The 15,009-nt window shown below is 48.7% G+C and overlaps 1 protein-coding gene across 5 annotated transcripts in view; it reads right to left on the bottom strand.

The window, feature by feature from the left end:
• Positions 1–562: 562 nt before the first annotated feature.
• Positions 563–15,009, bottom strand: part of SPACA3 (sperm acrosome associated 3) — a 37,746-nt gene continuing 23,299 nt past the window's right edge. For 3 of the 5 annotated variants that reach the window (XM_027034401.2, XM_027034399.2, XM_053211823.1), the window contains 4 exons: positions 4,475–4,749; positions 3,490–3,648; positions 2,996–3,074; positions 563–738 (listed from right to left, as the gene is read on the bottom strand). In XM_027034401.2, the coding sequence (XP_026890202.1) occupies positions 672–738; positions 2,996–3,074; positions 3,490–3,648; positions 4,475–4,661 (492 nt within the window). In that variant the 5' untranslated portion in view covers positions 4,662–4,749 and the 3' untranslated portion in view covers positions 563–671. Of the gene's footprint in view, positions 739–2,995; positions 3,075–3,489; positions 3,649–4,474; positions 4,750–8,067; positions 8,350–15,009 lie in introns of those variants that run through there. The other 2 variants (XM_027034400.2, XM_015083432.3) reach the window with 2 other exon arrangements.

Here is a 15,009-nt window from a genome sequence, read left to right as displayed (position 1 = left end):
GCTTCTGCCAGTGTGTTAACAGTCACCAACTGGAGGACCAGGGCACTGTGGCCACCCCTGTGACCAGAGTCACAGAAAATAAATGTCCCAAGGACCCTCCCAGATAAGCCAGGGGTACACCACACCAGACCCGGGTAAGGTTACCAGATAAAATATAGGACACCTAGCTAAGTTTGAGTTTCAGGTACATAACACATAGTTTTTTAATATAAGTGCATTCCATGCAATATTGGAGACACACATGTTGTAAAATATATTTGTTGTGTATCCAAAATTCAAATTTAACTCAAGCATCGTGTTTTGGTTATCGTTTTTTGCTTAGCTAAATCTGGCAAACCTAGATCCAGGTAGAGGGTCTAGGAAACTCTACCAGGCATGGGCAAGGGAGGCACTGACCCCCTCCTCCGCCCCCCCACCAGGCCTCCAGAAATGGAAGCAAGACTTCCATGGTAGGCTTTCTGGAGCCCACCTGCAGCCCAGCCCGGCTGGACGGTGAAGAAACCCTGAGATGCTCTGGCTCTGACATGCCATCAGGAAACACAGCGATAGCAGAGAACCACACTTGGGTTAAACCACTCTTTATTGGTTGGCTTGTCTTCCCAAGCCTGCATCAGAGACCACACCACATCTCCCAGCCTGCTGTGCGTGGCCCGGTCCATCCACAGAGGATCCTACAAGTCACAGCCATCCACCCAGTCCTTGAGGTCCTTTCCCTGGCAGTGACGCCTCCAGGCCTCCCTGAGGGTGAGGGATGGGGAAGAGGAGAGACCAAATCAGCTGCAGCCTTTAGTCCCTGCTCAGAGAAGTACAGGAAGGAGGTGTGGGCTCTAAACCAGAAATGAGGTAAGGAAAAGGGCTAGAAAGGGAAAAAGGGACAAGTAAACCCCATTAACTAACAAAGAAGGGGTAAAAAGGGAAGACAACGGCCCTTAAAAAGTCATCTGTCTAGGCTCCTTATTTTGCCAATAGAGATACAAGGTAATTTGTTCAAGTTCACCCGGAAGGCAGGGGCAAAGGCCTGGACTCCTGGCGTCCAGAGCCCTAGTCCAGTGCTCTTTTCTTACACCATGCTCCTTCTGCTGACAGTAATGCCACCTTACAAGCGTACAGCCCTTTACAGTCTACATAACACTGTCCTATCCCTCACTCATTTGTCTGCACTCCCCCACCCTCGGCAGCCCTACAATATAGATTAAGCAGGTATCATGTTCCCTATACTCCAGATCAAACACTGAGACTCAGATGCAAATTACTTGCCCAATATCCGTAGCTAGTAAATGACAGAACTATAGCCACAGCCACGTCTCTTTGGCTACCGGTTCTGGTCTTTCAATTGTTGGTAACTATAGTTTACGGGCTCTTTCAGGACCATTACCTTGCTCCTGCCTCACATTAGCATCTTGAGGAAGGAAGATAAACAAGATCCTGGGGTGCTGCAGTCAGTCCCAAGTTGTCAGGGTTCCAAGCTTTGGTAACTCCACGATGTCAATGTCAAAGAGCCCAATGACCAATTGTGCCCCTAAAGGGCCTCTATAGATCCATCAATGAAGTGTGGTCACCTGGCTTGTTTGTCTCTCCCATTAGACTGTGAGACCCTCGAAGACAAAGACTTGGATCTCAGCCTCTCTGAAGCCCAGCACCCAGCACAGAACCTGGCACTCTCAATACGTGCAGGTGAAAGAAATAAACCGTCTTTCTACTTTCTGGAACCACAGCCTGTTATTAGCCTCAGCCACATCTCAGGGGTGATACCTGACATCAATTTACTCCCAATGCATAAAAGAGCTGTTCTTTCCTTTAACCCAAAAGGACCCATGTCTTCCATCCCAGGGTGGGGTATCCAAGGCCTCAAACCCTTAGACTCCTGCCGAGCCTGCACTCACCCTTCCTAACCTTATAGCTGTGTGTTATGTCCTGCCGATCCTGCCCCACTCCAGATTCTGGTCCTGGAATGTCAACTGTTCCCAGGCCAACACATCTCCAAAGCTGTAGCCATTGTCAAGGCATACCCTGAACCTTCTTTAGATTCACAGTCATTTCTACCTTGTCCTCTCCCTCACTGCCACATATCATCTGTCCCCATGCCTCCTCCACAGCCCTCCTAGCCAACCCCCCTCCTGTCCATCACCCCTGCAACTGTCCTAGTGCAGACCCTGGATCTCTCACCTGGACTCCTGAAAAGGCTTCCCCCACCATCCCCCTACTTCTAGTCTCTCTCCCTTCCCTCCACTCCTGGGCTGACATTCACTGCCTCCCAGACTGCTTTACCTGCCTTGTGACAGTCACATCTGTCTGTAGTTCTGAGGCTGCGGCCACCTAGTGTATTTCACCCTCCCCACATTCCGCCCCTGCTGGTCTCTCATCCAGAAACGTGGGGAAAGGGAGGTTGGAGACTAAGCAGTGAGACCCCCATCAGAGAAGGCTGTAGGGCCACTGCCTCAGACGCCGCTCTGCGAACCAAAGATCTAGTCCAGTGCCCCATGAGATGCTCATCCAACTCCCTTGCCTGTGAGGATGGTGGCTGCAAAGGCCATCTTGTGGGAAACAGGCAGGAAAAGAGAAAGTTGACAGGATGAGGCTCTGGGGCGCCCACCCATGCTTCAAGCAAGGAATTGCTTCCTTGATCCGTCATGCATCTTGGGCTTTTCTACCAAAGTTAGTTTAGATGAAGATGCCACAGTTAAAGAAGCAAACAGACGGACAAGGTTGGCTAGACCCGGGTCTGGCGGACCTGTAGGCAGGCACCCTAACATAGGCACATTTTGGGAGAGCCAGGCTTGTCTCCATGAGCTGCAGTGAATTCCTCACCCTCCCTGACACTCAGCGTGTTGTCTGTAAGTAGCGATCTCTATGGTCGAAAGTCACGTGCAAAGTAGATTGTGAAGCCAGGGAACGGTGGCCAAGACAAAGTGAACACTCAGAAAAGAAACTTCCCTCTTGCTGTCCACTAGTCCTGGCCACATCACCCAGGGGGGTTCCAGACCACGTCACTTACCAGCTGGCCAGCCCCTGGGGCTGTTGAGCTATCTTCATGGCACAGATGACAGTGTCCTTAAGGTTAGGATTCAGCAAGTCTGGGGTGGGAGGCAGAGAAACATGATGAGGGAACAGGGGACAGAGCTAGACATCCACACTCTGTTTCTCTCTCTCTTACACACACATACACACACACACACACACACACACACACACATGCCTTCCACAATCCTAAATGCAATCCTGTCTCTCAATCCCTGTCACTGTATCACTCCCCTCCCCACATTCCTATATCTCTCAGAACAGTCTCCCATCTGGGACCCCAAATCAGATTCATGGAGGACCCATGCTCATCACTTGCCCCATCCCACTCTCCTTGAGAGGCCCAGAGGGTCTCCCACTCAGATTCCCACTCAGAGATAAAGGCAAGGGGAGCAAACCACCCCAGGAAAGAAGCAAAGGCAGGTGCAGAGGCCTGGCCCCAGGCAGCCCCAAGCTCAGGCCCGACCCTACCGGAGCAGTACATCTGGCACCAGTTGGGGACATCTGTGCTGAGATTTTTGCACCACTTCCGGCTGCTGATCTGGAAGATGCCATTGTTGGTGCTCCCATCGGCTTCATGGTCCACAGCAGCTGTATTGAAGCCACTTGTGAAGTAAGCAAGACAGACCCCTGCATAGGGTGGAGACGCGGGCCTGAGGGTCAGATGACTGAGGCCAGCACAGACCAGGACACTCACGGTGCTGACGCCACACAGTAGCTCCTCTGAGCCTCAGCTCCTGCTTCAAGGTGGTTAGGGCTGCCGGACTCCCACCTACTTTGCAAATGACTCCATCAAGGCTCAGGGGAGCAAGTGACTCACTTAAGGTCACCACAGCTACCAAAGAGCAAGAGTCGAGACTGTTCCCTCAGGCCTCCTGACTCCTAGAGCAGCCTCCCTGCTACCTTACCACTCAGCACACAGTGGGGCCCAAGAAATCTTTGTGGGCTGAATGAACAAGAGACAGATCTTTAGAGGCAAGACGAGGAAGACACAGCTGAGCTAGCAAGGAGGCAGGCAATAGAAAAAAAAAAAAACAAAATGAGTCCAGATGTGGCTGGACTTCACAGCTTCCCAAAAATCTACCAGCAGGTTGAAAAGTTTGGTTTTACTGGTTTGCTCAGTCTACCCTGAAAGTCAATGGGACTATCCTATCCTCTTGGCGGCCATTATGATTAGGGTACTAAGCTATTCTGTTCCCTTGGCAGGTGACCTTAGCAGCAGGGGTAGAGGATGAAGGAGAATGCTGACTGAGCTGCTTGGGGCCTGCCTCTAATGTATCGAACTTGTGCTGAGTGTCACCTACCCATCATAGAACATTTGATGTCCAAAGGAGAGCTAAAGCTCAGAAAACTGCCAAGGCCACACTCCCTGAGTGAGAGCGGGGAGGGAGGCTAGGAGGAAGGGGAGGCACCTGGGGGGAGCCTGGGGCAGCCTGGAAGGGAGAGGGGTTCTCACAGTCAGCCATGCTGTATCCCCGGTATCCCTCCATGCCGAAATCCTGGAGGGCTCTGGCCAGCTCACAGCGACTGTAGACCTTGGCCTGGCCGGAGGTGAGCAGGCAGCTGAGCAGAGTGGCAAAGGCCAGCAGCATGATGCCCGGCGGGCACAGTTGCCTTCTGAGGGCCCAGCTCCTGGCTTCCATGCACAGCCCCTGCCACGCTGGCTCACAGCTGGGTTTTGAGATGGCAGACAGCTCAACAGCCCTGGCTGTCCAGTCACAGAAGGTTACCCTTTGGAAGAAAAAGAAAACCAGGGCCTGAGCATACCTGGGGAAAGGGGCAGAAGGCTCCGACATTGCAAATCAGCTCCCTTGCGGCCCTGACGAAGCATCAGCCACGCCTCTGAGATTCGAGATCCAGGAGAGGGTTCCCTAAGGCCATCTCCTCTCCATCTTGCTCTATCCTTTCGCCAGCAGCTGAGGGGGAGGCCACATGGGGAAGAACATGAGCCTATTTGGAGCTCCATACCACCTGCCAGGCATGATCGAATCCCAAAGCCCTGTGTTACACAACTAGGAAGGGGCAAGATTTGGAATGAGACCAAAGTTTACAGGACTCCAGAGCTCCATGAGTTATGGCCATGAGCACGTGTTTCCGGAGGGCAAGGGCCCAGCAATGTCATCACAGTGTAAGTCAGTCCCTAAAACCTGGCCATCAGAGGAAGTCTTTCCTAGTGCTGAGCCTGGACTGAAATAAAGTCCCCCGTACAACACTGCCACCCAGCAGCCCTCCCAGTGGGGCAGCCCTTTCACATACACATGTGCCCACCACCCTTTCTAAACCATCACCTTGCAAAAGCCTCTTTCCTTTGAAGCTCTGACCTTGGTTCCTTTGGCTTGCCTCTCAGCTCTGGCTCTGTTGGCCAGCCCTCGATATCATGGAGGACATTCGTCCCTGGTTACGACCTCCACTCTGTCTCAGCCACCCACTCCCATGGCCTTGCCATCCCTGCATCTTACCCCCTCCCCTCCTCCGGCAACCCTCCATTCCAGTGTCTCCTTGACTCCAACCCCTGACACATCTTCCCACCTCTCCTGTGACCTCTATCCCACCACACCTTCTGTCCACCTTCAGAGATAGACACACAAACCTCCACACACCTCACAAAAGGGGGTCCCTGAAAACCCCTGACCTCCAACCGCAATGGGCCTTCAAGCCATTGAGGGTGACAAGTGGATTAAGGGTGGGGCTTCTCAGTGAGCCCTGAGTTTGAACCCCACCTCCCCACTGCTCAACATCTCTGACTTTGGACACTTCCCAAGCCTCATTTTCTTCAGCTATGCGATGAGCAAGTGAATAATACCTGCCTCGTAAGATTGTTGAAAGAATGAATGAGAAGAGAAAGGCACACGGAGAACTTAGCTCTTTGTACTAAAAATAGGTTAGTTATTTCTATTATGGAGTATTTCTGGCACCAGCACTAATGCTCGTCCTTGGCCAGCTTTCTCTCTCCCATTTCCCTCAAAGAGTATTCAAGACGCTCATGGCTGTCCGCAAGCCTCCTCCCCTCCCTGACCCACCCCCAAGCTCCCAGAAGACCTCACCTCCTGCCTCACTGAGGCAGCAGTGGCCTCATCCCGCTCACCTCCACCCCTCTAGCCTGACCATGCGTCGCCCCAGCGCTTGTCAAGGTCTGTCGCATCTGCGAACTCCAGATTTCACCCTTTCCTGCCTCTCAACCTTGCCCCATGGATCACCTCTCCTCTCTTGGGGTCCTCGGCACCTCCTCCTACTGCCTCTCCTTCCTCTGATGCATGGATGCGCTTGGGTCTCATCATTATCTATACTGACTGGTCTCTTTCCCTCTCTTCTCATGGAAACGTCTATGGGAAAAATTACCCCTTTCTCACCTCCCCTTGTGCTTTCAGCCCCATGACGGTTAGCTTCAGCACCACCACCACTCGCCTGAAACTGTTCTGCCCAGTTCAATGGGCCTTGTCACTTCTTGTCCCACGGGGGCCCTCAGCAGCCCCTCTCAGTGCTGACCAATTCACCTGTGGCCTCTCTTCCTTCTCTTGGCTTCCATGATGCCCCCTCTCCTGGGTCCCCTGCTTCTTCTCAGGTTATTTCTTCTGATTCCCCTTTGTGGACTCCACTCTGCCTACGTCTTAAGTGCTGGCATGCTCGTCAGCCTTTTTCCCTCCTCTCTTTCACGTCAGGATACCCTGTGGACAGCCCCACTGTGAACTGCCACCCTCGGCTGATGACGTCGTATTCCGTCTTCCCCAGAACGGTAGACGTCCTGTGCAGCTGCCTCCTGGACATCTCCACTTGGATATCCCACAGTCACCTCAGACTAAGCATGTCCAAAACAGAACTGATGTCCCCACTAAAATCTGCTTCCTTTAAGTCTTCATTTCTGGGTTTCAAACATTCTTGGCTTTAAACACATTTATCCAAACTAGAAATATGGATGGCATTCTTCACTCCTTCTGTCACTACCCCCCTTCACCCTTCCCTAACCATAGATCCCAAAGTGCCACTGATTGTACCCTCCCTCCAAGAGTTCAGACCACCATCACGGCATGCTGGTGGGCTCCTTACATCTAGTCCTGACTCTTCTTCCGAACTGTTCTACACACATTTGCCACATTTGCCAACACAGTTGTTGTTTTTTTTTTTTTTTAAACAAAAATCCTGGCCACCTGACACCCTGCGTTGGCTCCCTTCATCATTGCTCCTAGGCATGATCCACAAGGCCCCTGGTGACCCAGCCATGTGGACCTCTTTTCGCTCACACAGTGAGTTCCTGTAATGCCATACCGTTCGCTCATGGTGATCCCACTGTCTGAAGCAGTAGCCCTCTCCTTCCTTTCCATGGCTAACTCTTACTATACTTGAAGGGTCACACCAGAGCTGAGTTCTCCAACACCCCCACACTCCTCGAGCACCCTGTGCCTCTGCTGTCCCTCTGTCACACTGGACTGTAATATGCATGAGTCTTTCCCACCATGAAGTGAACTTCCAAAGAACAATGGCCATCTTGTTTCTCTTCACATCCTAAGCGTCAAGCAGAGCTGCTGGTTTGGAGTGGTGGCTTAAGCTGAAGTATCCTGAGGTCCTGACCCCAACAGCCTGAACCCTCCCCAGCAAAGTTGGAGGCGGGGAGGTCAGGAGTCAGGGGAACCTCACTGAGTTCTCCAAACCTGACAGACACTGAGCTGGGCCTTTCCTGGATGTTTTCTAACTTAATCTCATCTAATCTTCTCAACAACTCGAGAGGCGTAGGAGTAATATCCCCCTTTATGGATGAAGAAACCAAGTTGACTGCTACATGGAGATTGTTTTTGACTTTTTGTAGCCAAGAGATTTAAAACTAATTTCATCTTGAGGGTTTCACGGCAGGTCAAGGTGTACAAGGAGTGAGGTCTGATAATTCAGAGACCAGACACCCACCAGCAAGGTCTCTCTCTCTCAGCTGGGTGCTCTCCCAGCCCAGGACTAACCCCCCTCCATTTCTGACCACGACCTTTCTTTTTCCATGCCCCTCTCTGACCAGGCCAGCCAGGGACTGGTTAACAGCTGCAGAAAGAGGGGAAGGGGGCTCACTGATCAGGTGTCGTCCCCACCAGAGCTGACACAGCAGTGACAGTGGCGGCAGCAGCAGTGACCCAACACCCTGCTTCAGCTCAGGACACCACCATGATAGTGCTAGTGCCCCAGGCACCCAGCTTTAAGAGAATGATGTGGGAGGGCAGGCTCCAGACTGACGTAGAGCCTTCTGGAACCTCCCAGTTCTGTGACCTCATCTTCTAGAACCATCTTCGCCCACTGAGCTTCAACTGGCCCCCTGAACCCCTCAATTTCGGGACTGGGAACATGTTAGGAGTAGCTAGGCCCAACCCTTCTTGGCCATCTAAACACACACATACACACACACACACACACACACACACACACACACACCACAATATGTTGAAGGATGACTCCTCAGCTCCCGACAGGACCCTTCAGGTGGTTGCCCAGGGACGACAATGGCAGGTGCACACCGCCCCCTCAGGCAGCCTCCCTCACCGTCAAACTGCTCGCACTGGCAAAAAGTTCTTCCTTAGTGCTGAGCCACAGAAGGCCTGCCTTCTGCATCTGAATGATGACAGTTCAGTGTGGACAAGCCTAGGACAAAGGTGATGCCGCGGACCCTAAAGCTTGAGGGACAAAGACGTGAAGTGGAAGGACACGTGACACCTGTGTCTGTGCCCCACAGGGAAGTCTTTTTCTGTGATCAGTTCATTTCACTTGTTAATTCAAGGTAGTTAACATGCAGTGTAGTCTTGGCTTCAGGAGTAGAACCCAGTGATTCATCTCTTACATATGACACCCAGTGCTCATCCTCACAAGTGCCCATCACCCCTTTAACCCCTCCCCCCATGCCTCCAGCAACCGTCAATTTGTTCTCTGGCTGAATAGCACACCATTGTGTGCATATACCACATCTTCTCTAACCATTCATCTGTGGAGGAACATTTAGGTTTTTCCACATCTCAGCTGTTGTGAATAACGCTGCAGTGAACACGAGAGTGCTAATATCTTTTTGAGATCCCGATTGCAATTATTTCAGAAAAATACCCGGAAGTGGGACTTCTAAACCATACGGTCATTTCATTTTTACTGTTTTCCACTGTGGCCGCACCGTCTTGCATTCCCACCAACAGTGTAGGAAGGTTCCAATTTCTCTACATCTTCACCAACGCTTTGTGGTCCTTTGTTTTTAGATAAGAGGCATCCTGATAAATATGAGGTGATAGCTCCCTTGCGGTTTTGATTTGCATTTCTTGAATGATTAATGACATTAAACGTTTTGTGTTTTTGTTTTTGTTTTTGTTTCACATATACCTGTTGACCATTCTCATGTCTTCTTTGGAGAAAGGTCTTTTTGGCATCAGTATTTCTTTAAAAAAATTTTTTTTAATGTTTATTTTTGAGAAAGAGAGTGATACACACAGAGTGCGAGTGGGGAAGGGGTAGAGAGGGAGACACAGAATCTGAAGCAGGCACCAGGCTCTGAGCACTCTGCACAGAGACTAACGTGGGGCTCAAACTCATGAACCTCGAGATCATGACCTGAGCCAAAGTCGGACACTTAACCAACTGAGCTACCCAGGTGCCCCATGGCATCAGTATTTCTTAAAGGCTCCCCAGATGACTCCAGTGTGCAGCCAGGCTTGAGCCTTCAGAGCTCTGGACTTGAGCTAAGTACACCCAAGTTCAATGTCTTGCTCTGCCCCTTACTGGTTATTTAGCCTGCCCTGCCCACTAGAACCACAGCACTCAATCTCCCCAAGCCTCATTATGCTCCTCTGTAAAATGGAAATAATCCTTTCGTAATGCATGAAGATGCCTACCACTTAGTTCAGTACATTTTAGCTCTTGCTTTTATTGTCTGGCCCTTGGTGGTGATTCTGTCTGGTTGAGATTTGGGGTTTTTACTGCATTGGCCTGCTTTTACTATTTTATCGCTTCTTTTTATTGAGTAATCTTTCAGCTTATTTTATTTTATTGTATGTTTTGTTATTTCCCACTTGACTTTCACTTTTAACTGGTGAATAAGAAACAGCAGCTCAAAAGGAACAGTTATGAGGGCAGATAAGGTCCCAGTTGGGGGTCAGTGGGTCTTTATTTCTCCACTGAGCTCTGCGGGAGACTTTCCTGTTGCCCCAAAGGCAGCTCAGATTCTTGACCACATCCTAGTAGAGACCCTCCACTGACTCCTTGCAGGTTTAAGTTCCCCAGAAGCAGCTCTTACATTCCTGGTTCTCAGCCCCCGGCAGCACATTAGAGAAAATGCTGATGCCTAGGACCCATCCCAGGCTAATCACATCAAAATCTCTGGGGTGGGGCTCAGGCATCAGTATTTTTTTTTAATGTTTCCAGGAGATCCCCAAATGCTACCAGGGCTGAGAACCACTGTCCTAACCAGACTTTTTATAGATCCTTAAATATGTGATAATGCTTTGCATCCATGTCATATATGCTATGCTTCATGTTATTCCCTCTGTCAAACACATCTTTTCTATCCAACTCCCTGTTGGCTTCTAGTCCTTTAAACATCACTGAAGCTGGGCTTCCTCCTCTGGCCCACTTGGGCTGAGCTGGGAGTCCCTGGTACCCTTGCACAGCATCTGACGCTAATATGTCATCTTGCCTCCATCACATGACATCAGTACCTTCTTCATTGCTCCCAGCAGACTGGGAGATGCCTCACGAGTCCCCTATGTCTATTTTCCCATTGTGAACAACAAGATTTTTTAGGGGTGCCCGGGTGGCTCAGTTGGTTAAGCGTCTGACTTCGGCTCAGGTCATGATCTCGCGGTTCTTGAGTTTGAGCCTCCCGTCGGGCTCTGTGCTGACAGCTCAGGGCCTGGAGCCTGCTTCAGATTCTCGGTCTGCCTCTCTCTTTGCTCTTCCCCTGGCTCATGCTCTGTCTCTCTCTTCCTCTCTCTCTCTCTCTTTTGTCAAAAATAAATAAATACTAAAAAACTTTTTTTAAAAGAACAAGATTTTTTGTGTTTTTTTTTATTTTTTTAAATTTATTTGTTGTTTAATTTACATCCAAGTTAGTTAGCATATGGTGCAACAATGATTTCAGGAGTAGATTCCTTAATGGCCCTTACCTATTTAGCCCATCTCCCCTCCCACACCCCCTCCAGTAACTCTCTGTTTGTTCTCCATATTTAAGAGTCTTTTATGTTTTGTCCCCCTTCTTGTTTTTATATTACTTTTGCTTCCCTTCCCTTATATATATCTGTTTTGTATCTTAAAATCCTCATATGAGTGAAGTCATATGACATTTGTCTTTCTCTTACTAATTTCACTTAGCATAATACCCTCCAGTTCCATCCACGCCGTTGCCAATGGCAAGATTTCATTCTTTTGTGTTGCCGAGTAATACTCCATTGTATGTATACAATTGTATGTATACATTGTATGTGTGTGTATATATATATATATATATATACCACATCTCCTTTATCCATTCATCCATTGGTGGACATTTGGGCTCTTTCCATACTTTGGTTATTGTTGACAGTGCTGCTATAAACATTGGGGTGCGTGTGTCCCTTCGAAACAGCACATCTGTGTCCTTTGGATAAATACCTACTAGTGCAATTGCTGGGTCACAGGGTAGTTCTATTTTTAATTTTTTAGGAACTTCCATACTGTTTTCCAGAGTGGCTGCACCAGTTTGCATTCCCACCAGCAATACAAAAGAGATCCTCTTTCTCCGCATCCTCACCAACATCTGTTGTTGCCTGAGTGGTTAATGTGAGCCATTCTGACAGGTGTGAGGTGGTATCTCATTGTGGTTTTGATTTGTATTTCCCTGATGATGAATGACGTCGAGCATTTTTTCATGTGTCTGAAGAACAAGATTTTTTAAATTCTAGGTAAAGAAATGAAGAAATGAAAATCACCTAGTCAATTGATTCAGAAACCTTTTAGCCCAGGGTACTCTCTCAGGAGAGCACTGAAACTGGTCCCAAAAGAGTGTGCCAGGGACACTGCGGACATGGAAAAAACAAGTCCTCCTCTGGCCACACATAGGGAGAAGCTGGAGCCCCTAGGGAAAGACCTGTTCACTTGGTCCATCCAAACCTAGCACATCAAAAACAGAATTCACCTCTTCTCCGTAAGTGATGTTTCTGTTTTTTTCACCACCGATCACAGTACATAGTGTAATTGCAAGATATGGTTATCAGGAGTTCTTAGGCATATAAAGTCACCAACCCTACACTAACTAGTCTCACACCAGCATATTCTTTTAGTTTTGTGTCTCCTTTATTCTGTCTTCCTTCGTATAATGGTTAATTTTATGTGTCTACTTAACTGGGGCACAGGGTGCCCAGATATTTGGTCAAATATTATCTGTGTATCTGTGAGGGTGTTTCTGGATGAGACTAACATTTTTTTTATTGCAATATATTTGACATGTAACGTTGTATACGGTTAAAGTGCACAACCTGTTAATTTCATACATTTATACATTGTCACATGATTGCCATGGTGGTAATAATTAGCCACCGTGATACATAATTATTTATTTCTAGTGATTGGAATAATGGAGTTCCAATCTCCTGGCAAGTTTGAGTATTATAATACAATATTACTGTCCATATTCACTATACTGCGCATTAGATGAAATTAACATTTATTTATTTTCTTTTTTTTAAAACATAATCTATTGTCAAATTGGTTTCCATACAACACCCAGTGGAAATTAACATTTAAATCAGATAAATGTAGTAAAGGAGATTGTCCTCCCTAATGTGGGTGGGCCTCATCCTATCAGTGGAAGACCTGAATAGAACAAAAGGATTGAATCTCCCTGCATAAGAGGTAACCCCCCTGCCTGCGTTCAAACACAGATATCAGCCTTTTTCCTGCCTATGGAATCAAACTGAAATATCAGGTCTTCCTGTGCCTCAAGCCTGCCAGCCTTTGGACCGGAACTACATCATTGCTTCTCTTGGGTCTTCAGCTTACCAACTCACCCCACAGATCCTGGGACTTGCTTGCCTCCATAATTGCATAAGCCTTATCATAATTTTTTAAAGGTGTGTGTGTGTGTGTGTGTGTGTGTGTGCGGTCACCATTGTAACCAAACATTTTTACGGATATGTAGATATAGATATATACATCCTACTAGTTCTGTTCCTCTGGGGAACCCTGACTGATCCCCTCCTTGTGTGAGGTTTGTAGAAAATCACGTAACAGTTGTCAGGTTCCTCAGTTAACGTTATTCCCTCCCTTGCCCTGGTGCCACTACTGCTGACCTCCTGCCCACCCCTTTTACGGTTCGTGGCTTCTACAGCACAGGGCAGCTGGCTGAGAGCAGCAGACCTCGGCTGGGGTTCTGATATTACAAAACTTACTAGCCCTGTGACCTCGGCAGGGTACTTAGCCTCACTGCCCCTCAACATCTTCACCTATAAAGTCAAAAGAACGGCCACTCACGGGGCTGAGAGGATTAATGATATAACATGCAAAGCATCTTATACAGGACCTGGCACCAAGCAGACTCAATGAAAAGGTGGTTTCTAATGATTAGTATTTTGGGGAGAGGAAACCGAGTAACTGTTCTTTTGGGAAGTGCACCTGAATTGTCAAAATGAGCTCCGAGTAAAGGCACCAAATGATGCTGCAAAGTAAAAGCAGGAAGCTTGTTTTAACCGATCAGAGGCCTTTTCCTCATCCAAGTCTGTGCTGTGTTGGCCCTCGCTGAAGTCACAAGATCTCTGGATGAGCAAGGAATTACTCTACTAACATTCATCTTCTGGGACTTACATCGCAGTGATTTGCTCTCAGGGAAACCAACACCGCCCAAAGGAAAAGGGAAGACATCCGTCTTCACAGAAGTGCTTGTTCATTCCTGTCACACTCTCCCTCCTCATCCTGATGGCCCCCAGAGGTCAAAAATGCGTCTCCATCTCGGTTCCTGCCACTCTGGCCGGTGCTCAGCCTGACTTCTCTGGGACTGCGATGATTTCCTAATGGTCTCTCTACGTGACCTTTAGGACTTTACCTTTAGGACTCTCTACGAGACCTTTGGTGACTCAGTGCAGCAGCCAGATGGTCCTCGGCGGTCTGACCTCTCTCTCCACTTCTCCAGCCTCAGCGCCCTGCACAGCCCGCCCCCACCCCCAGCCTGTGGGCTTCCACAGGCTTCCACCAACTCTTCCCCAAACTCATCGGCCAAAAATCTCTCCCCCTGGGCACCAGAGAGTTCCATTTCATCCTTCAAAACCGGTCTTGCATTGCGACTTTTGCAGGAAGTGCTAACCCAACACACTCTACCTCCTGAACCCTGCAATTTGTTTTCCTGCCCCAGCACCTTTTCTCTCTTTATCATAGACCACCACATTACATTGTAATTGACAGTGTGCTTGACGGTAGCCCTGTCTGCCAGCTCTTCCAGAATGAGGAGTATGTTCTGTTTATCTCTGTATTTCCTTAACTATTAATGGCTGAGGCACCCAGAAGGCACCAAATAGCAGTTAGGCGAGTACATTTAAAAACACACTGGTTGGGGAGGGAGAGAAATGGATGAGACTATAAAGATGCTGTGTTCTCTCTCTTGATTGGGATGGTGGGTACACAAATGTACGCATTATAAAGTGACATAAGACAGGGTGCAAAGTGGCTCACTTGGTTGAGCGACAGACTTCAGAGCAGGTCATGATCTCGCACTTTGTGGGTTCAAGCCCTGCGTCCGGCTCTGTGCCGACAGCTCGGAGCCTGGAGCTGCTTCAGAGTCTGTGTCTCCCTCTCTCTCTGCCCCTCCCCCACTCGTGCTCTGTGTCTGTCTCTCAAAAATGAATAAACATTAAAAAGTATTTTTGAATAAAGTGACATAGGATGACACACGCACATTGTGGCAAAGTGGATGTCCCGATTTTGATAGTATACTATAGTTATAGAGGATGTAACCATGGGGGGAAACTGAATGAAGGGTATAAGGGATCTCTCTCTACTATTTCTGCAACTTTCAGTGAG

The sequence above is a fragment of the Acinonyx jubatus genome, chromosome E1, assembly GCF_027475565.1.
Source record: "Acinonyx jubatus isolate Ajub_Pintada_27869175 chromosome E1, VMU_Ajub_asm_v1.0, whole genome shotgun sequence".
Classification (NCBI taxonomy): domain Eukaryota; kingdom Metazoa; phylum Chordata; class Mammalia; order Carnivora; family Felidae; genus Acinonyx; species Acinonyx jubatus.
Note: the sequence above shows the minus strand (reverse complement) of the source record. Positions and strands in the feature narration are given on the sequence as shown.